This window comes from Equus quagga, chromosome 8 (assembly GCF_021613505.1).
Source record: "Equus quagga isolate Etosha38 chromosome 8, UCLA_HA_Equagga_1.0, whole genome shotgun sequence".
Lineage (NCBI taxonomy): Eukaryota > Metazoa > Chordata > Mammalia > Perissodactyla > Equidae > Equus > Equus quagga.
In genome coordinates this window covers 15,443,403-15,468,864 of record NC_060274.1, presented here as the reverse complement: position 1 = coordinate 15,468,864, position 25,462 = coordinate 15,443,403, and the positions used below count along the sequence as shown (strand labels likewise).

Below are 25,462 nucleotides of genomic sequence, written 5' to 3'. Positions count from 1 at the left end.
TACAGCTGACATGCTTAGTTTGGGCCAGAGTGGGAAGAGCACGAGGTACAAAGAGGAGATAAGAAGGTCAAGACCCAGTCCAGCAGAGGATCTTCCCATAACTGCACTAGAAATGGCAAAGGCCGACTGCCTCTAGAATCAGAATTATAAACTGGCAGCCGAGAGGATTATCCAACTCAAGACTGGACCCACATAGGGTTTTCAAGATTTGAATGAACTATCAACAATAAATTGTGATTTCACACAAAATCCAGATTTCCACCATCTCTGGACCAAGTGGAAGATCTGGACTAGGGTTGAGGAGGGGCCCAATTCTGCAGCTCACACAGTCCCTACCACTCCCCACTGTCTCACGTCTGCTTCATCATCATTTATGTTATCAACTAGGCCCATCTGGCTAAAAACTCATACTTTTGTGCACTCTCAAAAATGGGACAAGACAAAGCATTCAATCATGACTTCCATGAGAAAAGATATTCTGGTATCCAAATAGTCAGATTATAAATAAATTTTTAAACACCACTGTTTTGTTGTTTTTCTTTTTTTGCTGAGGAAGACTGCCCTGAACTAACATCTGTGCCAATCTTCCTCTATTTTGTATGTGGGAAACCGCCACAGCGTGGCTTGATGAGTGGTGCATAGGTCCATGCCTGGGATCCAGCGAGCCCCAGGCCGCTGAAGCGGAGCACATGAACTTAACCACTACACCACTGGCTGGCCCCCACAATTGGTTTTTACTTAGCCATTCTAAGGACGTTTGCAGATTTCCTGAAGATTGTCACCTTTCTTCTCTCATCGTATCCTACTAAGTTGGCTCAAAGTTCTGGCCAATGTCCCACAGCTCATATGGCTTGCCACACCACTTTCTGTATCCTTAAACATCCTCATCCGAGTCTCTGTTTAAGTCATGGCTTCTTCTATTAATAAACGACTCACAAAGTTTTTCAGTTTGACTTGTTACACATCTTGTTTTGGTTTTTATTTCCCTTGCTTTTAAATTTCAAGACTGTATTTAAATCTATCCAGTAAAGGGAAAGAGGACTATGGAGTGTCCTGTTTTTGCACTTTTTTCACTATTAAAAGCGTTTTTTTTTTTAACATTTTATTTTCCCTTCTTCTCCCCAGAGCCCCCCCAGTCCATAGTTGTATATTTTTAGTTGTGGGTCCTTCTAGTTGTGGGATGTGGGACGCCACCTCAGCACAGCTTGATGAACGGTGCTAGGTCTGTGCCCAGGAACCGAACCTGTGAAACCCTGGGCCACCAAAGCAGAGCGTGCGAACGTACCCACTCGGGCACGAGGCCGGCCCCATCACTATTAACTAAAGGTGTTGTTACTCTGTGATAAGGTTTCATTTTCATACTTGTCTTTTTCTGGATTTTTATAATAAATCATTACTTATTAACCATTAAATATATATATAGATAGCAAATCTCAGGTTTTAGGATGGGGATCAACACCTTGTTCTTAAATAAACGTGCCAAACAAACCTAAAATAGTTATTGCATTTCAGACCTAAATTTAAGTCTTTCCATTTTAAAATGTTAAAAAAATACACCCAAAGCCAAGAAAACCACATGTTTCAGTATGTGTTTCATTTTTCTGGCCACAGAAAACATGTTCCAGCAGATGGGGCTAGAAATCTACAGATGATTCCTGTTTTAGAGCATCACACACTCTGATGGAACACTACCTTAAAAAAGAAAGTTTATTTTTACTCACGTTCTATTACTGAAGAGAATTAGTGCATTACAGCCATGTTGCTTCTATACTACTGCGGGAAAAGTGCATGTTTTTCCTGTTACGTACAGATTACAGACGAAAGCTATAAAACACATATAGATTTTACATTACTAGTATGCTTTAGCTTTTAAGCTTTTTGACTACAACCTGTGGTGATAAATCCTTTCCACACACAGTACACATATCACACACATATGTGCACATACGCTAACAACTGACACAAAGCTTCACAGAAGGTATCTACTGTTACCAGGAGGAATGCATTCTGCTATTTTCTGTTCTATTAAAATACAAACGGCTATTAACCACCCACTAGTTAATTTCACAACAGACTGCGGGGTGAGCCTGAAAACCGCTGTGGGCACCCTGGCATCTCCTCCCCTCCAGGCTCCATGATGCTCAGGGCTGCAGTGTCCTCCTCCTGGAAGAGAGGACACACCCAGCAGAAGCACAGTCGTTGCCATGAGAAATGATGAACCAAGGGGTGTGGGTTGACTATCTCAGCAGGCTACGATCTCAGCAAGGGAGACCAGGTAAAGAGTGGATTCCAGCATGGAGGGTGGGTGAGTAACCCCATGCAGTCAACTCCGAGGGCATGCTGTGTGGCAGGGCTAAGAGGACGAGACAGGAGCACGTGGGGTGAACGACACAAAGCACGTCTGCTTTCTGGTACAAAGTAGAGTCCTTTCCCGTCTCAGTTGAGAGGGGCAGAAAGGGCTCTGCCCCCACAAAGGATTTGCCAGCCTCGTGACGCCCACATGGGGAAGGAGGGGTCAGAGAGAAGCCAGTCTTCAGCCCCAGGGACACAGCACCTTGTCACACCTCAAGACTGTGTTCGCCTACGAAAAGCAAGATCATCAGCAAATAAACTTCCAAAACTATATTACCCCTGATCACAGAAATGCTTTCAGAGGGGCTGGCCCCGTGGCCAAGTCGTTAGGTTCATGTGCTCTGCTTTGGCGGCCCAGGGTTCACCGGTTTGAATCCTGGGCGCAGACCTACACACTGCTCATCAGGCCGTGCTGTGGCAGCATCCCACATAGAAGAACGAGAATGACCTACAACTAGAATATACAACTATGTACAGAGGCTTTGGGGAGGGAAAAGGAAAGAGGAGGATTGGCAATAGATGTTAGCTCAGGGCCAATCTTCCTCACACACACACAAAATCTTAAAAGATTAAAAAAAAAATGCTTTCAGAAACGTAAGATTTTCTATTATTTCCCTGTGCTTTCAGAGAGACAACATCCTGTTTTCGTTTTTGCAAAACTCCAACTAATGTCATGTCTATTATATGATATTATATCTCCTATATAAGGACCCAGGAACTATATGACTCCAATTTGGTGATAGAAAAATTATTTTTTGTAAGACATTTTCATGTTTTTCTTTTTTCCCCCATCAGAAAACAAGAAACATACCACCCAGGAGGATTCCGTCCTTTCTCTAATTGTTGGGCTTCTCAGAACTGTTCAACTAGATTAGCTATTCCTACCAGGTACTTGGTAACAGTTATTTCTCTGTTCGTATCAATTTTTGCTCTATCTTAAATGTAATGCTTTTATTATCTCACTTGAAACGGCATTAAGTTTTGAAAATCTACTTCAAATCCTTTCCTGGAAGCAGAAAAAAGATCCTAAAGAAAAATAAAAAAATGAATTCAGGAAAATTGCTTCCAAGTCTAAGGACAGCCCAAAGAAATAATGCCTCTTTGATAGTTTTCAACCAATAACCACAACAAAAGCGACATCTCTGACCTTACAAGCTTCTTCGCAGGAAACCTGATTATGCTCTGTGCTGTAGACGTAACAAAAGGAAAAACGGGGGTGATCTTTCTCCTTTTTGGATCTGCCATGAATTCAGGTTTTTACACTTAATTTCATCTCAGTCACTTAAATACCGGATTTCCTGGGTTATCACACAATTAAGTAATGTCACTGAAACATCAGGAGCAGGGCCGGCCCAGTGGTGCAGTGGTTAAGTTCACACATTCTGCTTTGGTGGCCCAGGAAATGCGGGTTGGGATCCCGGGTGCGGACCTAGGCACCGCTTGTCAGGCCACGCTGGTGGCAGGTGTCCCACATATAAAATAGAGGAAGATGGGCATGGATGTTAGCGCAGGGCCAGTCTTCCTCAAAAAAGAAAAAAAGACCAAAAAACCCCATCAGGAACTAGGAAGAAGGCGTGAGAGCAATACATGGGTAACTCTCCCATCCTTTCCACCTGGGGTTCAGAGAAACCATACAAGAATTTAAACAAAACTAGAATCCAAATTAAAAATCATTAATTGACGCCTAACTTCATAACCTGAGAATCTGTATACTTGTTCAAAGGAATTCAACTGGGCAGGAGAAAAAACCACAACCAATTAAACACACTCAGGGCCTAGTTCTCAGAATCCAGATTTTAAGACAGACATTCTAGCCTGTTTTCTAATAGATTCAGCAGGCCTGATCAAGTTTTAAATATTTTCCATCCCTGTTTTTGATGTTGATGACTACTGACATCAAAGATGCCTTTGCCTCTTTTCCATTCTTTCCAACTTAACAAACATGCATTAGGCATAAGGCTCAGTTCTAGGTATTATGCAAGACAGAAAGGTTAACAACGGGCTTGACCCTGACCTTAAATATTTATCATTTAAAAGAGAAATGCGATTGTACCTAAGAAATTCCTGTAAACCTTTTAGTGAATAAAAATACCCCTTTCAATCTTCAAAGGATGAAAAAGCAAAAACCTTCTCATTGCTTTTTGATCGTGCCTCGCCGCATCATTCACCACCCCATCCCAGGCAGTCACCAGCGGCTAACACGAGCTTACCCGTCTGCATAGTTACTAAAAAAATTTTTTTAATTTAATGAAGAATTTCTACTGTTTGATTCTTCTTAAATGGGTGTTTTTTACATCACCATTCCTGGACTGCCCTTAACACTAGTCTCCTCTTTCAAAGTTTCCTTAGACCAACAACTAAACCTTTCATAAACCATAAATTCATACTTCATTGCCTAGATTCTGTCCTTATATGTATTACTAATTCTTAAAATCAAGATTTGGGGGGGCTGGCCTCGCGGTGTAGTGGTTGGGTTCATGCGCTCTGCTTCAGCAGCCCAGGGTTCACGGGTTTGGATCCTGGGCACAGACCTACACACTGCTTGTCAAGCCACGCTGTGGTGGCATCCCACATACAAAATAAGAGGAAGACTGGCACAGATGTTAGCTCAGCGACAATCTTCCTCAAGCAAAAAGAGGAAGGTTGGCAACAGATGTTAGCTCAGGGCCAATCTTCCTCACCAAAATAAATTAATTAATTAATTAAGATTTTTAGTTCCCTTTGGCTATAAAGGTTTTACTATCAGGCTTCAAAGATCTTGATGAAAACATGCTGAGCTGTTTGCCAGTTCTCTTACACTGGCAGTACGGTTGTGGTGCAATACACACAGTGTAAAGAGTGAACGATCATTACGAAACAGAGGTGCAACCACCACATGTTTTTACCTCGTTCACAGAGAGAACTGGGAGGTTGGTCCTGGAGGGCTGCCTGGTCCGCGATGCTTTTAGTGGTCTCTTGATTTGCGGAAAATCTTGTTTAGGAACAAGTGTTTCCGTTGATACAGATGAGTAATGCCTCTCTAATATTTTTATAAACCACTTAGAACCTAAGAGGTTTGGTTTGTGAGTCACTTTCCTGTGAGTACCAAAAGACTTGCTGGTTGGAAGGTGTGCTTTTCCATGCCGGCGACGCACAGCATTTAATGGACAGTGTACGTTTGTACTTGATGCTTTCTGGTTCATTTCCAGGATCTGGGACTGGTTCAAACCATCAGCTGCTGTACCAGGAAAGAACAAATCCAAGTTCTGACTTCTTGTCAGGGTGCCACACGCAGTCTCAAATTCCTTGAGTGGTTTTACCGTTCGAGGAACAAATCTTTGGCACTGACGTGCTTTTGATAAAATACAGTGAGATCCAGCCAGGGCTCTGAGAAGTCTGGTTGACATTACCACATCCCAAGCTATAAGAAAAAGAAGTGAAGAATTTAAAGCTCAAGTTTTTTCAAAAAGGTTTTAAAACTTATATAATATTTTCCTAGGTAACAAGCTTACTTCTGTAAAAAAAGAAATTGCAAAATGGATACTTCTTAACCTAAGTCTAGCAAAAAAAAAAAAAAAACAAGGTTAAAAAAATAAATATAAGTATTTCCATCACTTTTCCTTTAGTTGACCTTTGGCCTTCTTTCTGGAAGATTACAGGATTATAAAGCTTTTGACATGACAAGGACCTTAAAAAAGAAAAATAGAGCAATGGGCTCTCTTCATTTACTTCATAAGCACATGAACTATTTTAAAAAATCTGTACTTATAAATTCCTTTACGCAAAATTTATTGAGCCTTTACATTGAGATAAGCAATGAGCTAGTGCCAGGGACGCTTCCATGAAAGGACAGGCTCTCTCCCATCCTGGGGCCAATGGTCTCCCCGAGGAGACAGGCATTTTCAGGGGCTCCTTCTAACTCAGAGGAATAGGCCCTACGCCCTAAAAAGAACTACCATACAAGGTGCTGAGGAAACTCACGGGGAGGTTGCCTAACTCTACATGAAGACTCAGAAAGGCTCCCAGAAAGATTTCAGCTGCTTCTCCACGGGGAAGGCACTTTTCAGGCTGGGGGTGGCCATGGCAATGGGGGTACAGGATGTGAGACATACACACATGCACACATACACACACATACACACTCCAGACAAAGGAAACTGTCTATGTAAGTAAGTTCCCCCCTTATTACAGTATAAACTATTTGTTCTTTAAAAGCAAGTCTACAGGAGACAATCAATAATTCTTTCACAAAATAACATGTTAGATGACGGAGATACAGGTATGAATCAAGGATCTCAGAATTCACAGTCTTGCAGGGGAAACAGACAGAATAATGTGATAAACACTAAAACAGACCTATGTACCAAATGCCGTGGGGTGCAGAGAAGGGAGCATGGGGGGTGAGGGGTGAGTGGGACGTATGCACAGAGGTGACATTTGAACTGGGTCTCTGAAGGGCAGAGGGATCAGCAAATGAAACACCCAGGGAGCGGCTTCAGGGGAGGGAGGAGTCAGTTGCAGGAGACCAGGACTGAAAAGGAGCCAGTGGCCAGATCATAACTGATCCTAAAGAGTTTCTACGGGTAGGGGGAAGCCAGAGCTTTTAAATCTGAGACTCACATGGTCAAATGTATGTTCAAGAAACATATCCTTTGTAATGACGTAGAGGAGGAACTGAGAGAGACCAAGATGTTACTTACTGAGTACTTTCCACCCACCGAGTACTCTGCCTCACCTCATAATCACCCCGTGAGGCATTTTACAGAGAAGGAAACTGAGGCTTAGAGAGGCCAACTGCTCACAGTTAGCACATTTCAGAGACGTAATTAAGTCCCCGGCTTTTCCAATTCCAAACACAACACTGCGACCACTGCGCCATCTTACTCCCTCTAGAAGGAAGACGACAAGGAGTCGTCACCGCCGTAGTTAGGAGGTAGCACCTGCTGCTTTCAAAATACCTTCAAAAGTGGGCATTCTGTGTTTACTTCTAGTCCAACTAGCTATTTTAGTTCACCTTTAATGGTACTATGCCCTTCCAGTTGAACTAGGGGATTCTGAAAAAACAAATTATAAAAAATTTCATAAATTTGTATACACAGACTGGGCTTCTTCCATCCTCTTCTAGGAAACTCTCAGCTGCACACTCTAAAGACTGCCTTCCCACAGAGGCTCCGTGAAGCCTAGGACAAAGAAGGCAAGAGCTACAGGACAAACAACAGGTGTGCTTCCTCTCTTTGCAGAGAAAGACACAGGTGAAGCATTTAAGGTGTCCAACACACACACAAAAATATTTAGTCTTTGTTAAAAACGGAAACACATCTCAGTAAAGTGAAATTTTGTTACAAACTAAGGATAAAAAGTACACTAGGTTTTTAATTACCCTAAGAGCTCTGTGTAACACTGTTGGCATTGAATTCACATGCTCCTCCACATCATCCTTGAATTCTTCATGGTTTCTATACCCAGGCAGATCGGCCGAGGGCATGGTTCTTCCCATCTCCTGGCCCCCAAGTTCCCTGACCTATCGTGGTCTTCCTTCCTTCCTCAGCCACTCACTCCAAGCTGTACAACAGCCATTAGGCACATGCGGCTACTGAGTACTTGAAATGTGGCTCAATAAAATTTAAAAAAAATTTTTGTAATTTATACTTAAAACAAGAAAAGTAAAATATCTCAATAAGTTTTATGATGATTGCTTGCTGAAATATTTTTAGATATACTGGGCTAAAGTAAATTAAAAATTAACTTCACCCATTTATTTTTAAAGCTTCTAGAAAAGTTATTCTGTTTGTGCTTGGATTTTATTTCTCTTGGACAGCAGTACTCTAGACCGTATTACCAATAACTACAACCTCATATTCTCAATTTCAAGCATTCTACTCTCCAAACACCACCTCTGATCTTTCAAGATCACTTCTATCACCCAATTCCAAATAATTCTTCAACCCAATAGGACCTGCGATGCAATTATCCAACCACCTTTTCACTGCCCCCCAGTCCCCACTTCACTTCCTCCACACCCAGTTGATATTCTTTGTACTACCATTATAATCTCTCTCTTCCACACACCTCAAATCTCTTGCACCCCTCTCACTTCCACATACCCACGTGACATACCCCCTACCTGAATTAAGCATAATTCACCTAATTTGTGCCTGTACTCCTGCAGCTGACAGTAGCTAGAGGCAACCAACTACCCAACCAACCAACCAACCACACTGTCTCACTTCAAAATCACGACCACTCGCTTCAGGTGGGCCTTTCACACTGCTCAACGATCTTAACCGTGTTTCCCTATTGTATTCTACTCTCCACTCTCTCCTCACACCTTCAGTGTTCCTCCTCTTCTCTCTCAGTAATTACCTGGCTTACCTTTTGTTGACAAAACAGAAACAATCAGAAGAGAACTTCTACAAGCTCTCTGCTATCATCCATCTACCCGCCTATTGCTTCTGTGCCCTTATACTTTGTCTTCCCTTCTGTTGCTACAGAAGAGTTGCTCGTGGTCCCATCCAGAGCTAGCTCCTCCATCTGCACACTGAATCTCATCCCTTCCTGCCTCCAGATGGACTGAGTAAGCCCTTCTCCCCTCCTCTTCCAGGCCATTTATTTTTCTCTCTTTACTGGCACATTCCTATTAGCATACAACTGTGCTTTAATTTCTCCCATCTTTATAGAAACAACTCTCCCCTGACTCCATCCTCCTTTCCATAGACTGCACCTTTTCTCTGAGCTCCTTTCCTTTTAGAGGTGTTTCATTCACTGTCTCCAACTCCTCTTCTCTGATTTTTTTTGAACCCATTCCAATCAGGCTTTCATCCCCACCACTTTGCCAAAACCCACTTGTCAAGGCCACCAATGACCTCCACACTTCTAAGTCCAATGGTCACTTCTCAGTCGTCATTTTACCTGACGTATCAGCAACATCTGATACAGCTGTGCATTCTACTCTCCTTGAAGCACTTGGCTTCTAGGATACCACACTGGCTGTTTTCATTGGTTGTACCTTCCATCTCTTTTCTGGTTTCCCATCCCCTCAAGAATGGAAAAAGCCAAGCCTCAGTATTTGGGCCTTTTCTGTATTCTCAGCTCTTGGTGATCTCACAGTTTTATGTAACATCTATACATTAATCAAGATCAAATATTTATCTCTAAATCACTCTCATACGCATAAAAAAATGTAACAGGCTCAAAACCAAGCTTCTGGAATCTTGCTGCAAATCCTATTCTTCCCACAGTATCCCACATTCATGAAATAGCAACTACATCCTTATCTTTGCTAAAGCGAAAAGCCTAGAGTCCGCCTTGTCTCTTCATTCTCCATGCCCAGTCTGTCAGCAAATCCCACTAACTTTACTCAGACCAGTTCTTACCACCAACCTGCTAGCACCCTGGTCCAAGCTGCCATCTTTCCCAGAGATTATATTGTAATGGCTTCCTAACTGGTCTCCTTCCTTTTGTTCTTGGCCCTCCTGCAGATTCTTATCAACACAGCAACCAAAGTGATCCTTTGAAAACTGAAGTTGGATCACGTCTTTCCTCTGCACAAAATTTGATGATGGCTTCACAGTTCAGTTGAAATAAAAGGCAAAGCCTTTCAAATGGCTTGCATGGCTCTCCATTCTCCACCCTTTATCACCACTCTAACATCTCCTAAACTTCTTTCCCCTGCTCGTTTTGTTCCTGTGACTCTGGCCTCTGGATCTGTGCACTTACTGTTCCTTATGCTCTTCCAGGTATCTGTTAGCCTCATTCCCTCCCCTCCTTCAGACCTTTGCTCAAATATCTCCTACCCAGTGAAGTCTTCCCCAACTGCTTCGTTTAAAATGCACCACCAGCACCCATTCTGTCTCCCTCCACTTTATATTTCTCCGTTGCATTTATCATTCCTTGCATACATTTACTTTTAATTTATTAATTCACAAAACAAATATGAACTAAGTTCCTACCATGTGACAGACCTTGTCCTACAGGTGAAAATAGACAAAAATCCTTATCTTTTAAACCTTAGATCACACTGAGGGTGACAGACAGTAAAAGTGGTAAATCAGCAAAATATATATTAAATAGCGACAATGCTAAGGGAAAAAAATAGGAGAGGAACGGATAGGAGATTTTTGTCGCTCTCTTCCCTGTAGAATGCAGGCTTCTTGAGGACAGAGATTTTTTGTTCATGCTGTGTCTTCCGTGACCACAGCGCCCAGAAACAGTTGATAACACAGCTCATATTTTCTGAATGAAATACGAGGCACTAATCAGTTCTCGGGCACATTATCTACTAAGCAAACCAGATCAGCTGGGCTCCGATTCAATGGATGCGGCGCTAATCTTTGGGAGCATGCCTTCCAATTCCTTAGGCTCAACCTTATTTTATCTTTGCAGTTACCGCTGTGCACTGGGTCCAAAAGGGCTTCAGGAAGTGTTTGTAGACTGAGTGCTTTCTGCTGCCGGCTAAGTCGACCAAAGATCACTGCAAGAGGCAGGGGGTCATGGCGGTGCCGGTGACACCTGTGACACCGGAGGATCAAGGCGAACGAGAGCAAAGGCGGGACCGTACAAGCCGCTAGGGAAAGGCAGGGCACTAACCTCTCCGCCGGAAGAGAAGAGGGACGCGCCAGGGACGCAAGTTTCCGCGGCCCCCACGACAGCACTGACAGATCAGCAGAGATCCCTCCCGCTCCCCGCAGCCAGCCCAGTCCGGGCGCCCCTCCCAGCGCGCCGCACTGCGCAGGCGCACTGAGCTCCGGGCCCGGCGAGGCGCGAGCCGCCCTCGCCACGTGACCGCCCGACCACGTGACCCGCGCCGCCGCGACCTTTTCCGCGCCCCTGGCGCTGGCCCTCCCGGTCGCTGCTTGCTTCCGCCTTCCAGCCGCTTCCTGATTCCGCTCCTCTCGTCGCCCGCCGCTGTCCCCGCCTTCGTCCCCGGAAGATCTCCGCGTCCTCGAGCCGACCGTTGCTTGTCTCTTCTGCGGGTGCCAAATAAAGTTTCGTCATTCAAAAGCACTTTTTTTTTTTTTTAACGCGCGTCCCTCCCTCTCTGAGCCCCGCCTCCGCGCTCGCCCCGCCTCTCGTCCTGCGGCGGGTGCGGCCCCAGCGGCGGTGCCGGCAGCGCGGCGGGGGATGGCGGGGCGGCCGGCGTCGCTGTCGGCACGGGAAGAAGGGTTCGTGTCGCTCTCCTCGCCCAGGCCCCCGCTCCTTTCCCTCCTCCTCACTGTTGCGGGAAGCCAGGCCCCGCCGGGAGGCTCTGGGTTCCCCGCGGGGACGCCGCGGCGGCCGCAGGGCTCCGTCCCGCCGTCGGGCGCCGCTCCCCAGGCGCCTGCTCGGTGCAGCCGGTCCCGGACCGCAGCGAACGGACTGCGACCCCCGGCGGAAATCTCCGGTGACCCCCCCACCCCCCTCGGCGGGGATCCGTCGGGCGTTTTACTAGGCTCCTGTTAATGTGTATCGAGCCGTTAACTTGTCTCTAAAGTGGTTTGACGCTGTGTTTTTTCACTCCCGCTTGACTGTCTCGAGACTTTATATCCCCTCTTCCCCCTTTCAGAGTATTGCAGCTCATGGCTTTAATCATCTTTAGTTACTTTAATAAACGCACTTTTGGGGGGCTCAGATTCTCTGTACAAGTTAGGAATCTCAGATGTATTCAGAAACGTATTTCTTCCTAGGCTCAGGTTAATTTATAATGCCACTGTTAAAAATGCCTGTGGCTTTTTGCGTTTTAGGCGTCATGTCACAGATTCTAGGTGAAACTGTGGACGTTCGTAAAACAGTTTGTATATCCATTTGTATAAATTGAATGGCCAGATTTATCGTTGAGATGTGTCCTTACTCCAAAATATTGCAAAACACAGGAATATCTAGAAAACAGTGACTTTATCAGGAGTAGATTGAGGCCAGAGAGGTACGAATGGCCCCACATTTAAGCAGACGCTCCCTCGGGGTCGTGCAGATAATAAAGGGTGTTTGCACCCTTAATTTTTGAGCGGTGGGCGCCTCTGGCCTCACCCTAGTCCTGACCTGGGTGGGACCTTACCCTGGAGACGCAAACCTCTGAGGAACTTTAGTAGCTGGAAAAATAGTAATACTTTCCAGTTGAATAAAATCTCAAAGGACTGTCACTTCTTTTTTGTGTCTGCTGCCTTGAAATTTGTGTCTTCCTGCAAGGAATTAGTAATGATTTTTAAAGTTCAATTCTGATCATAGTAGTTACTATGCGTATAAGGTACTTGAGTTTTTAGAAGTGTGGTGAAGTCAAATTAAAGTTAGAAGAGGTAATTTGGGCAGAGGTATTTTGAAAATTATCAACTTTCTTTGTTCTTCTCTCTGATGATCTGAAGATATCATTGAACTGATCAGTTAAGTTCTGTGCTCTCTATTTGACAAGTGCACAGAAATTCATCCCTTACTAACATCTGCTTTTTCTAACTGAATCATGTATTTCCTTAACAAACTAATTATATATAAAATGGTAATTTGTAAATCTTGGTTTTTATATGTCTGAAATCAAGACTATTTTAAATTTTTTGATGGATGTGTACTCCTTTTTCCTCATCCCAGCTTTCTTCATTCTTTTGACACTTCTAGAGAATCTCTGATTTCTTGGTTGGGGGAGTGAGATGGTAACACGCCTTAATTTTGTTTGGGGGCAGAACAGCTTGGAAGGGGTCATTGTGAGGTAGGGAGGGCAGCAGGAAAAATTTTTGAAAAAAATTAAAATTGGTTCAGAATATAGACTGAATATGTAGAGAAAAGAGAGAAGCAGGTTCGTAAGTCTCTTCCGTTCTTTCTATCTTTCATTTTGTGTTCTGGCACTGTACGGTCTCCCAGGCAGTTTTACATCCTTCCCCTCATTCATCTTTCTAAGTAGGTGAAGCCGCTTACTGAGTAATAGACCTGGGAGGAGAGCCTGTGTGATTTTTAGACTCATTCTTTTTCTGTGCTGTCGCATTGTTAAACTGGTTTCTGATTACAGAAAACACAAGGGATAGAATGGGAAAGGTAAGAGTGATTAAACAGACCCCAGGGGAGAATCTGGCATGAGAGGTACGAAGACTGCTTAGCTTTCAGGACACTCCAAAGACATTTTCAGATTTTCCTATGTCTTAATATAGTAGCTGGACAATACTGGTTTACCTTGTATTGTACTGTTTACCTTGTAATGGTTGTATGAAGAAGAATTTTAAATGAAGTGTTCCAGAAACTGAAAGATGGCCAATCTTTAGTATTAATGCTACTAAGTAAAGTGTCTGACTCTCTTTCTAGATCATTTGCGTATATAACAATTAAAGACAGAACACCACAGATCTTAACCAAGGCTATTGACACATTGCATCGACATAAAAGTGAATTTTTTGAGAAACATGGAGAGGTAAGAATTGTGTTTTAACTTTATTATTAACTCATTAACAGAAACACAATAAACAATTTTCCATCTGGGGTAATGGTCATTCCACCTAAAGATAAAGAACTCTAGCTTATAAAATGAAACTTAAAAAAGAAAAGCAAAACAGATTAGGCAGGATAGTGTTGATAGATCTGTGTGTATTCTTTGATTTTCAACTTAAGAATTCTAAATTTGTGTTTTTTATCTTTATTTATATTTATTTATTTATTTATCTCTGCTGGGAAAGATTCACCCTGAGCTAACGTCTGTTGCCAGTCTTCCTCTCTCCCTCTCTTTTTTTCCTCCCTGAAGCCCCAGTACATAGTTGTGTATCCTAGTTGTGAGTTCTTCTGGTTCTTCTGTGTGAGCTGCCACCACAGCATGGCTACTGATGGATGAGTGGTGTGGTTCTGCACCGGGAACCCAACCCAGGCTGCCAGAGTGGAGGGTGCCAAACTTTAACTGCTAGGCCATCATTTAACTGCTATTTAAATTTTTATAATAGTTTGCGAAGGACATAAAATATAGCGTTGAAATGTAGTATTTTTTCCTTCTTAAGTTTAGGCCCATAAAAATATGCTACCCTAGAGGAATTTTATATATATGTATGTGGGTATATATATTTTATTTCTATATAGATTATTCGTATATGTTTGTACAGATTTATATTTATAATTTTTTTCATATTTCTGCAGAGAGGTGTGGAAGCTGAAAAGAAAGCTATTTCTCTTCTTTCTAAATTACGGAATGAACTGCAGACAGATAAACCAATTGTCCCCTTAGTTGAGAAGTTTGTTGATACTGACATATGGAATCAGTACCTCGAATATCAGCAAAGTCTTTTAAATGAAAGTGATGGGAAACCAAGGTGGTTTTACTCACCGTGGTTGTTTGTAGAATGCTACATGTATCGTAGACTTCATGAAGCCATCATCCAAAGGTACGTACAGAACCGTCAGGTGACAAATGCTTAGATAATTTATGCTTTTCTGAAAATTAGAAAATGATAAGTTTAAAAATAAAACCCAGTGGAAGCCTGAATTCAGTGCAGCAAATATTAATGGCGCTGTTGGACATTTCTGCAAATGTTGTTGATACAATAGGTTCTTGGTAATTATAATCCACTTGCCTGGAATAGACATAAGATTGAATATCTGGAGTAGGAACTAATTAAAAATTCTTTGGAAGAGTTACTTTTCTTCTAGAGTAAAACGTTATATTTACTGAGCAAAAAATGTTAATTTGAAATAATTACTTATATAAAAATATCAAGATGGGACAAAGCAAGCATCTGTTTTGTTTATAAAATTGGATAATGCGTCAGAATTGATCTGGGATAAGGAGTCAACAGTGAATCCACATTGTTTAATCTACTATCTTACTCTTTAGCTCTGCTTTTTTTTAATGGCTAGATTAAAAAGGCTCTAACAGCGAAATAGATGTCCAAAATAACTTTTTATAGGCTTATTTTTACTAATTTAATTTTTCCTAGGAAAATTCTGATAATAGAACTCATTTATAGAGCAGAAGAAAATGCAATGTGGATAATTCTTTTAGCTGACATGTTTGCTGAATAAGAGGAATCCATTGGCATCTGATCCTAAACATAGCATAGGATAATTTAAAGCAATCAACCAAACCAGCACTAATAGTAAAATGAAAAAATTATTTCGGGACACATGCATAAATTTGAGTATACATTAGCTCTTTCTGTCTTAATCTTTATAAATTATTTTTAAAAAATCACAATTTGTTGTTTTTGCGGAGTAAGTATGTTTTAGGACTTATGCTCTAGAAGCAAAATAACACTGATAAAAATCTAACACACTGTGGCACACAGAAGGCACCAAGCAAAAGACTACTGCTAATCGCAGGAGCTGCCATAGATTGAAAACCAGCTATGGTTCAGTTACTTTGCAACCCAGTGAAACGTAGGTGTTATTATGGTTTCCATTTTACAGTTGAGGAAACTAAGGGTCAAAGAGGTTAATAACAGGGGCCTGCCCGGTGGCACAGCGGTTAAGTTCACACGTTCTGCTTCAGCATCCTGGGGTTCCCCGGTTCTGATCCTGGGTGTGGACATGGCACCGCTTGGCAAGCCATGCTGTGGTAGGCATCCCATGTATAAAGTAGCAGAAGATGGGCACGGATGTTAGCTCAGGGCCAGTCTCGGCAAAACGAGGACTGGCAACAGTTAACTCAGGGCTAATCTTCCTCAGAAAAAAAAAAAAGGTTAATAACATGCCCAGGGTGACATGCTAGTAAATGGCAGAACCAATATTTGGGCCTGGTCTGTGTAGATCAGCTTAGAGCTCTCATCAATCTGTGCTTTTCCGACTAGTAGGTCTGGATATCTGTCGAGGACTAACGTGAGTCTGACATTCTTGGTGACAGTTTCATAATTCTGGAAAATATCTGTGCTATTAGCCAAAGCTGCTGAGGTGTTGAAAGTCTGGATAGCACCCTGCACAGAGTTTGGAAGGTAGAAAGACCAACGGAATTCTGTTTCCGAGTTTGATTTTAGAGGTGGATCAGGTTCAGAGAATTAAAAATCCAGGGCAGAAGTTCCTAAACCTGGCTGCGCATTTATAACCCAGTTGAGGAGGGGTTTTTGTTTTTTTTTTTAACTTACAGATTTCTAAATTGTTATGTTAAAATAGATACTGGTGATTTAATTTGTCTGAGATGAAGCCTGGGCATCAGTTTTTTTCTTTCCATGCCTCAGGGAGAATGTATTGTGCGTCCTGGGATGAGATCCACTGGTTTGAGTAGAGGCAAAGTTTATCTTTAAGTTCCAGAAACAAGAATATTGATCAGCTTTGGGTGTGGAACTCTCCTAAGGTGACCTCTGCGGCGGGGATTTGTCTTATATTGTACCAGACCTCAGGTTCTCGTTCAGTGTAACCAACAACCGTCCTACAGTGGAACTAGCTCTGAGGCCTTTTTTTTTTAAGATTTTATTTTTCCTTTTTCTCCCCAAAGCCCCCCCGTACATAGTTGTATATTTTTAGTTGTGGGTCCTTCTAGTTGTGGCATGTGGGACGCTGCCTTGGCATGGCTTGATGAGCGGTGCCATGTCCGTGCCCAGGATTTGAACCCACGAAACCCTGGGCCGCCGAAGCGGAGCATGTGAACTTAATCACTCGGCCATGGGGCCGGCCCCTGAGGTCGTTTTTAAATGTCCAACTTGTCAGGGTTCTTGTAGGAAGAATTCCACCTATAGGAATCTGGGTTAGGAGGCTGGCCCTGTGGCATAGTGGTTAAGTCTGGCGCACTCGGCTTCTGCGGCCCAGGTTTGTGGATTCGGATCCCCCGTGTGGACCTACACCACTTGTCAAGCCATGCTGTGGTGGCAACCCACATATAAAATGGAGAAAGATTGGCACAGATGTTAGCTCAAGGCCAATCTTCCTCACCAAAAACAAAACAAAACAAAACAAAACCAAAAAAAGAAGAAAAAAAGAAAGAACCTGGGTCAGTGACAGCCTGGGTCAGTGACAGCCCCAAGTGACCAAAGAAGGGTTTTCTTAACTTTTGTAGGATCCCAAAGCACACATTAGCTTTAAGACATATTTACGTTGATTTTGCCTCTTATACTGAACTGTGCTTCTAATTTTTTTGTTGAGATACATGTTTTGGTTTTTATTACCGTTAAATAGTTGACTAGTCTGCAATTCCAAATTAAGGTTCAAGGTTTTAGCCATATGTGAAATTTAAATATATTAAGTAAATATACTTCAGATATTGAAAAATGAAAGTGTAGAGAAAATGGCAGACATTTTTAAGCTTTTATTAGTGTGTGATATATGTACAGCACAGTGCACGTCTTAGGTATTCAGCGATCTTTACCAGAACACACGTGTCCCCACTGCCCAGGTAAAGAGCAGGACCAGGACCCCAGAAGGCCCCTTGGGTCCCCGTACAGTTGCTACCATCACCACCCCTCAAAGATAACCATTATCCTGACCTATGTTGGTTTTGCGCATTTTTAAACTTTATTTAAATGAAATTGTGTGGGATGTAGTTTTGTAGCTGGCTTCTTTCAGTCAGCGTTATGTTGGTGAGAGGCATCTGTATTGTTGCTTATACTTTAAGTCATTCGTTTTCATTGCTGTATAGCATTGCATTGTATGAATATATTGCAATCTGTTTACTTATTCTATTGTTGATGGATATTTGAAGAGTTTCCAGTTTGGGGTTATCATGAAGAGTGCTGCCACCAGCATTCAAACTCATGTTTCTGGGGACATGTGTCTATTTCTGCTGGGTGTACACCTCGGAGTGAACCACCGGGGCATAGTGTGTGCACATAGTCAGCTTCAGTAGGTTCTAAAACGGCAAACATTTTAAAATCAGACATCATATATAGTTATGTGAGTTTACTCTCTTAAATATAAGAAATAAGGCTCGTTCTTAATCTGAAGTGCAACTTTAAAGCAAAGAATGATTTGTTAAAACACTAGAATGAGAGTGAGCAAACTTTTTCTGTAAAGAGGGTAAGTATTTTAGGCTGTGGGGGCCACGTGGTCTTTGTTGCCGCTCCTCAGCCCTGTCTTTGCAGCGTGAAGGCAGCCGTGGAGGTCAGTGGACGAGCATGACTGTATTCCAGTGAAACCTCTTTTATGGACACTGAGATGGCAATTTCATGTGTCATAATGTAGTATCCTTCTTTTGATTTATTTGCAACCATTTGAGAACGTAGAAGCCATCCTTAGCTTACAGGTCGTGAAAGACAGGTGGCGGACCAGATGGGGTTGCTGCTGTTTGCTGACCCTTGCACTGGAACCTGTGCGTCCAAATAATTTTTATCCTTTTCAGTCACCCTAAGAGACTGGTTTATTTCAGCAATGCTGCCATTGCTAAAAACATCTTTTAATTCTTCGGAACTTCTTTCAGAGCCGTATTTGCAAGCCTCAAAAAGAAAATTAGTCTCATTATTTTTCAGTCACTCATTTCGACTAAAAAATGTTTTATTCCATTTGATTTGCACACTTCATTCTGCTGAAGTTGCTGGGAGTGACTTTTGGCTGTTTCCAAAAAGCAATTAACTCCAAAGGATGAAGATCTGCCACCGCTGAGAGGACATTTAACAAAGTGCCACAGGTTCTGAAGAAGGTTCCAAAGGAGGAATTCCAAAAGTGCTTTGAGCAATGGCAGCATCCTTGGACTAAGAGTGTAGCTTCCCGAGGGATGGACTGACTGGAGGGAGCCGGCAGTCATTTGGATGTATACATTCTGGTATGTTTTTGGGTTTTTTTAATCAATCCCATTACATTATTCATACTGTTTTTACCCTAAAATGGGTGATTCAGATGATCTGAATGTCTTTTATGTTTGCTCCTGTAAAGGCTCTTATGTTAGTGTTTATACCTCAGTGTTGGTCTTCCTAGGCCGGATTAATATTCTTTGATCTCTCATTGGACAGCATGCAGGTGTGGCCATGGCACGTACATCATCTGGGATCAAAGGCAACTTGGAGGGAAAAGTGGCCCCCCCCAAAATCTACGCATAAATGATCAAAACTTACTATAATAAAATTTACAGTATGATTAAGTGTGATTTATCTCAAGTAGTCATTGGGTTCTCAAAATTCTCTAGGTTTCACTCTATTTGTGATCACTGCATTGCATTCAAATATTCTGTTTATATCCATGTGTGTTTGTTACTTGGAACCCTGCCACATTGAGTACCCACAAAAATGTTTGTTGATCTAAAGCAATTATCTTAATATTTTGTTTCTCTTTTTCTATTGTTCTGGACACTATTGGGTAAATAATTATGGATGTAGTCACTATAATTATTTAATACTTTCAGTAAAATATTTGATTAGGGAACTTTTGACAACTAATTAAAATTAGTTTGGGGATTTATTTTTGTGGAATTTGATTATCTGTATTATATCCAGTGTCTGTCATCAGTAATTATTGCACCTGGACAGTACTATTCTTTTTCCTTTAAAGAATTGCAGTTAAAGAAATGAGAATGTTAAAGGAAAAAGGTGCAGAGTTGTATAAATGTTTCACTGATGTTTTTCTCCTACTTTAGTCCCCCAATCGATGACTTTGATGTATTTAAAGAATCAAAAGACCAGAATTTCTTTGAGTCGCAGGAATCTGTCATTGCTTTATGTACCCACCTGCAAGCGTTGGCGAGCGCTGTTGAAGGCCTAGATGAAAATCAGCTGAAAAATGAGTTTTTTAAGCTTCTTCAGGTAAATGTGATAATTAATATCCTGAGTATATTTTTTTTCTATTTAAACAGGTAGAAAATAAACTGGTACACATTTAACAACAAATCATGTATATATTGTCATTTTAGTTATAATGGATCGTTTTTTATCATTTTAGTAATAGTATTATTCAAGAAATGCAAATCCATTTAACCTCTGAAAATGGGTTTTGAAACCTCTTCTGCTCCAACTGGAGGTGATTTTAGTGGCGCACGAGGCGTCTGGCTTCATAGCTTCTCATCCTGAGAGAATACGCCGCAGTCATTTCGTTGGCCCAGCCCAGCTTGGGCTTGAATGCTGGCCCTGTCCATTGTTTGTCGTTGCATCTGAGACAAGTTACTTAGTTTCTCTGCGCTTCCGTCTCCTCATCTGTTAAATGAGGACGGTGATGTGTACCTCGTGATTTGATGTGAGAATTGAACCAGACTGTTCACGGGAGGTTGAGCGCAGAGCCCGGCCTGAGAGCGTGCCGTTAGGATCAGCAGCTGGGAGCTCTCTGGTGGCCACTGGCCTGTTTAATATGGTTTTGTTACATTCCTTCATCTAGCTTGTATTTAGTTTTTAATTCTCATTCAAAACATCCTAAAATTTAAAATACGTGATTAGAATTAGAACTATTTGAGAACGTGCAGGACACAGCAATTTCCCTAGCCCTCACTTTTCCCGGAAACAGTTAGCAACATTTCCAGAAGGAGATGTTAGAAAGTGCCAGGAGAGAAATAAAGCAGGGAAGAAGTGGGCCTGGGAATGCAGGCGGAGGGGGCAGGCAATGTCAGGGAGGGGCCTGCTGAGCAGGGGGCGGGACCCCAGGCCAGTGAAGGGGCGGTCGCCAGCGTGCCCAGCTGGGGTGGAAGTTCTGCAGCGGCTCTGAGGGGGGCCTGCCAGGTGTGTGTGAGAAACCGCACGGGGATTCTCTCAGAAGGAAAATGAGAGAGGTGGGGGGCGGCTGGAAAGGCATGGGAGGCCGTGTAAGCCAAGGTCAGGACTTTGAATTTTACTGAAAATGAAATGGGAAGCTCTTTGATCAGAGGAGTAGCGTTAAATGACTATTTCAAGGATTACTTCTGAGAACAGACTGAAGGGGCCCGAGGGTAGCAACAGGGCGATCTGTTACTGAAGTGACTCAGGTGAGGGATGACTGGGGCAAGGTGGTAGCATAGGAGGTGGTGAATGTCACCAGATCTGGATAGACTTTGAAAGTAGAGGCTGCAGAAGGTGCTGACAGGTTGTGGGATGTGACGTGGTCTTGATGAAACTTGAAGGGCCCACAGAGTCAGCTGAATGACCGAGAGGAAAAGGCTCATTTTGAGTTTGGAAGAAAAGTTGTCAGGGTACTGTTAGCTCACAGACCTAGTTATCTTTGCCCCTGTGAGCTCTCCTTTATGCTTAGCTTAGAATTAAAAAAAGAGAAGATCCGCTTGTCCCCCTTGACCCCTAGCTAGCCCATTCTCTCAAGGAATAGTCTTCTTTGAATATACTCTTTGTCCCGTAAGTATAATCAGTTGTGAAGAAGAAAGAATACCAGTCCGTTTTCTGTCATCTAATTCAGCCAGCTAACCCCAACTGCCACTCTGCTCCCAAGTCAAGGAGGCCAAAGTTGCCTCCCATTAGTGCTCATGATGACCAGCAGGTTAACTGGCTATGAGAAGCCTGAGGTGTTTTAGTTTGCAAGGAATATTGATTTGTTTTCTTTTTTGTCTTTCTCTCTCCTTTTTTTTTTGCTGAGGAAGATTAGCCCTGAGCTAACATCCGTGCCAGTCTTCCTCTATTTTGTAAGTGGGTTGCTGCCACAGCATGGCTGACAAGCAGTGTAGGTCCATGCCCGGGATCTGAACCCTGGAACCCTGGCTGCTGAAGCGGAGCACACGAACTTAAACACTACACCATGGGGCCAGCCCCAATATTGATCTCTCTTTAAAAGCCACAGAGCACCACCACTGTCCACACAAATATTTTAGTCCTACTCAGTCCAGCATTGTTCTAGATGCCAGGCATGTGATGGTGAGAAAAAGAGACCAACCTTTCCTGTCCTAGAACTTGTAATCTTGAGGGAATATCGACAATCAAGTAATGGCACAAATAAATACAGAATTACAAACTGGATGATGGTGTGACAAAGGTGTAGGATTCGAGCCCAGCCCCTGACCTCGCTGGGGGTGCCATCATGTACCCCTGTGTTTGTTCGTCAGACTCGTGCACTTGAGTTATTCTTTAAGGCTGAAACGTGAAAAAAAACCTGTTTATCTTTTAAAAACAATATTCTTAGTTGGAACATGCATTTTCCTCTCACTTTGACACAGAAGGGTAGAGTCTATTTTGGCTAATATTTATTGAGTACTTCTGTACGCCAGGTGTCGGGTACATTGCTTACAGAGTATGTCAGTTAGTTCTCCGAAGTCACTCTGCAGGGTGAGTACTATCGTTAGCTCCTTTTTCAGCTGCTGAACCTGAGCCTTAGAGACTGTCTGTAATTCACTGAGGATCATTAATTGGAGATGCTGGGACTTGAACCCGGGTCTGTCTGATTCCAGAGCCTGCCGTCCTAAACGTATAGTTTTAGTTACAGCTTTAAAAGAAAAAATAGGGCTACGTACCATTTCCTAGAAAATAAGCTTGAGTATTTCAGTTTAAAGTGGAATAAGACATTATTAGAGTTGGAGGGTCTTTAGACATCTCCCTGTCCAATTTCTTTATTTTATCAATGAGAGAAGCAAATCCCAGAGAGGTTGCCAGGTCCTGGGGTTATACAGCTAGTAAAGGAAACAGCGGGTAAGGGGCACTGGAAAGGAACTTTCATGTGTCTCCTGGCTCTGGTCACATGGTCTCATATCTGTAAGAGACAAAGACTTTCCTGCAGATTAAACAATATGGGTCATTAAGATTTTTCAGGCTCGTTTTTTTTTAATTGGTCGTTATATACTGACCAATTAAAGGTTTCGTTGTAAAACAGTCTTTGCATTATTAGAGAAGGTGTAAATTTGATGGACGTTTTATGTTAAAGAGTTTTGTAGAAATTTATTTTATGAATATTTTTAGCAGCCCCTCCCCCCATGTCCTACGTAATAAAATTTTTGTTGTTTATTCAAAAGAAGGGTAACTGTTTGGTACTCTTTCTGTTTCAGATTTCACTGTGGGGAAATAGATGCGATCTGTCTCTATCCGGCGGGGAAACCAGTTCTCAGAAGACCAATATAATAAATTCTTTGGAAGACCTAAAACCTTTCATTTTAGTGAATGACTTGGAACGTCTTTGGTCATTGCTTACCAAATGCAAGAAAACAAGAGAAAAAGTACCTGTTACTAGAGTGGATATTGTTCTGGATAATTCTGGGTTTGAACTTGTGACAGATTTAGTATTAGCCGACTTCCTCTTGTCCTCTAAACTGGCGACTGAGATCCATTTTTATGGAAAAATGATTCCATGGTTTGTTTCTGATACTACTGTCCGTGATTTTAACTGGTTAATTGAACAAGTAAAACGGTCTGATCATAAGTGGATGTCCAAGTGTGGGACCGACTGGGAAAACTATATAAAAACGGGCAGATGGGTTTATCACGATCATATATTTTGGACTCTTCCTCATGAGTTCTGTGCAATGTCTCAGGTCGCACCTGACTTATATGCCGAACTGCAAAAGGCACATTTAATTTTATTCAAGGGTGATTTGAATTATAGGAAGTTGACAGGCGACAGAAAGTGGGAGTTTACCGTTCCGTTCCATCAGGCCTTGAGTGGCTTCCACCCCGCGCCTCTCTGCAGTATAAGAACACTGAAGGCTGAGGTTCAGGTCGGTCTGCAGCCTGGGCAAGGGGAGCGGCTCGCAGCCTCTGAGCCCGGCTGGCTGACCTGTGGGAAATATGGAATATTTCAGTTCGATGGTCCACTTTGACGTGGTTTTGGAACTCTGGGTTGTGTAGAAAGATCTGACAGCACTTTCATCCCCAGAAAAGCAGGTGTGGGTTTAGTACTGTGGCAGCTCTGCCTTAGCTCTGGGAAGCCTGGCCCCTCAGGGCTCACTTGCATATGCTCTGAATGCTTTTTTCTCTGAACATTTTGCCTCACTACATTGTTTTGGGGATAGATTAGCTAGTTACAGATATTTACATTTATGTTGAAACTTTAGTAACTTAATTCAAGTTAAATGCATAATTTTCAGTGGTTTTAATGAACTTACTTTTAATTGGAGACAAAGCAACATATAAATGAATTCTGCTTTTAAAGTTAACATTTTGGGGTTGTTTTGGTTGGCCTTGTGCTAACATCCGTGCAAGTCTTCCTCCACTTGACGTGTGGGTCGCTGCCTCGGCGTGGCTGACAGTGGGGTAGGTCCATGCCCAGGATCCGAACCAACAAACCCGGGCTGCTGAAGTGGAACGTGCCAAACTCAACTGCTACGCCACAGGGCTGACCCCAACAGTTTTTTTTTTTTTTAGTACTATGCTGCATGGTATTTAATGTTGTAGGAAGCATGTAATTTTATTTAACTTGATTTGGGGCTCTAGAAACAAGGGCTCCATGAGAATATACATCTTAAATACGTTTTGTGAAGAGAGGCATGTCTTACAACTGTGATATTTGAACACACAAAAGTAAAACTTACCTCCTGAGTTAATTCTAGATTTTGTTCTCCTTGAATTTTATTTCATTTCAATAGTCTGTTTTATTAACATGCATTTGATCGACCTGTGGAGTGGATGTCAGGAAACACCAGACTGAACAGAATGAAACAAATGGTATTTGAAGAATTGTAATATCTTTTACAATCGATTTGTGATATCTATGATCAATTGAAATGTATTGTTTTAACCCATAAGTGTTTTAGATGAACAGGTTTTTAGATTGCTCTGCAGTTTAAAAAAATGCTTTAGATAGAAAAGATTCTTATGCATTGAATTTGTGGTACTACCAACAAGTTAATGCATTTTTTATATTCTTACATGTTTATTGGTGAGCACCAGATATGAAAGACTGTAAGTTTCAGGTCAGTTTGTTTTGAAACTGAAATTGGAAATAAACCTGGAAATGTTTTCTTGCACTAGAATAATAAAATGAATTGTACTGAAAATCTCGTTGGTTTTATTTTCCAATTGGGGAGAGTCAAGAAGGGAGGATTAACAATGAGATGTGTGTGATAAGGAGACTCAGAATGTGTGTGACAGATGTTGCTCAAGCAGTTGTTAAATTACGTCGCTTCAGAGAAGCCATAGTCTACGCCCTCACTAAGTATTTAAACATTTTTTTGTAAAATGTTTATATAATGCTTATATATAAAATATATATATAATTTGAATTTACTCTATTTCCTTATCTATATGTGTTCCCATATTAAACATTGTTACTAAGGTACTGAGCATATTAGAATTATTTCTAGACACTTGACATAGGTTAGAACACAATTGTGTATTTGTATTGACTTCATAGCCACAGTGGGAACTATGGTGGAATGTGGTACATTTTCCAAAGCCTTGAGTTTTTTTCTGTGTTTACCATGTTTTATTAAGAACAGGAAATTAGAATGTAT

General features: G+C 42.1%; 2 protein-coding genes across 3 annotated transcripts in view; one reads left to right on the top strand and one right to left on the bottom strand.

Annotated features, from left to right (window-relative positions):
• Window positions 1–11,841, bottom strand: part of RMND1 (required for meiotic nuclear division 1 homolog) — a 42,061-nt gene extending 30,220 nt beyond the window's left edge. The window contains exons 1-3 of one of the 2 annotated variants that reach the window (XM_046669422.1): window positions 11,544–11,841; window positions 11,145–11,297; window positions 5,238–5,752 (exon numbers count right to left, since the gene is read on the bottom strand). In XM_046669422.1, coding sequence (XP_046525378.1) covers window positions 5,238–5,738 — 501 coding nt within the window. In that variant the 5' untranslated portion in view covers window positions 5,739–5,752; window positions 11,145–11,297; window positions 11,544–11,841. Of the gene's footprint in view, window positions 1–5,237; window positions 5,753–10,917; window positions 11,061–11,144; window positions 11,298–11,543 lie in introns of those variants that run through there. The other variant, XM_046669421.1, reaches the window with a different exon arrangement.
• ARMT1 (acidic residue methyltransferase 1) lies at window positions 11,376–24,999 on the top strand. Its single transcript, XM_046669423.1, has 5 exons — window positions 11,376–11,492; window positions 13,591–13,696; window positions 14,407–14,651; window positions 19,757–19,922; window positions 23,063–24,999. The coding sequence occupies exons 1-5, from the start codon at window positions 11,452–11,454 to the stop codon at window positions 23,828–23,830; spliced, it is 1,326 nt and encodes a 441-aa protein (XP_046525379.1). The 5' UTR covers window positions 11,376–11,451; the 3' UTR covers window positions 23,831–24,999.
• Window positions 25,000–25,462: the final 463 nt, after the last annotated feature.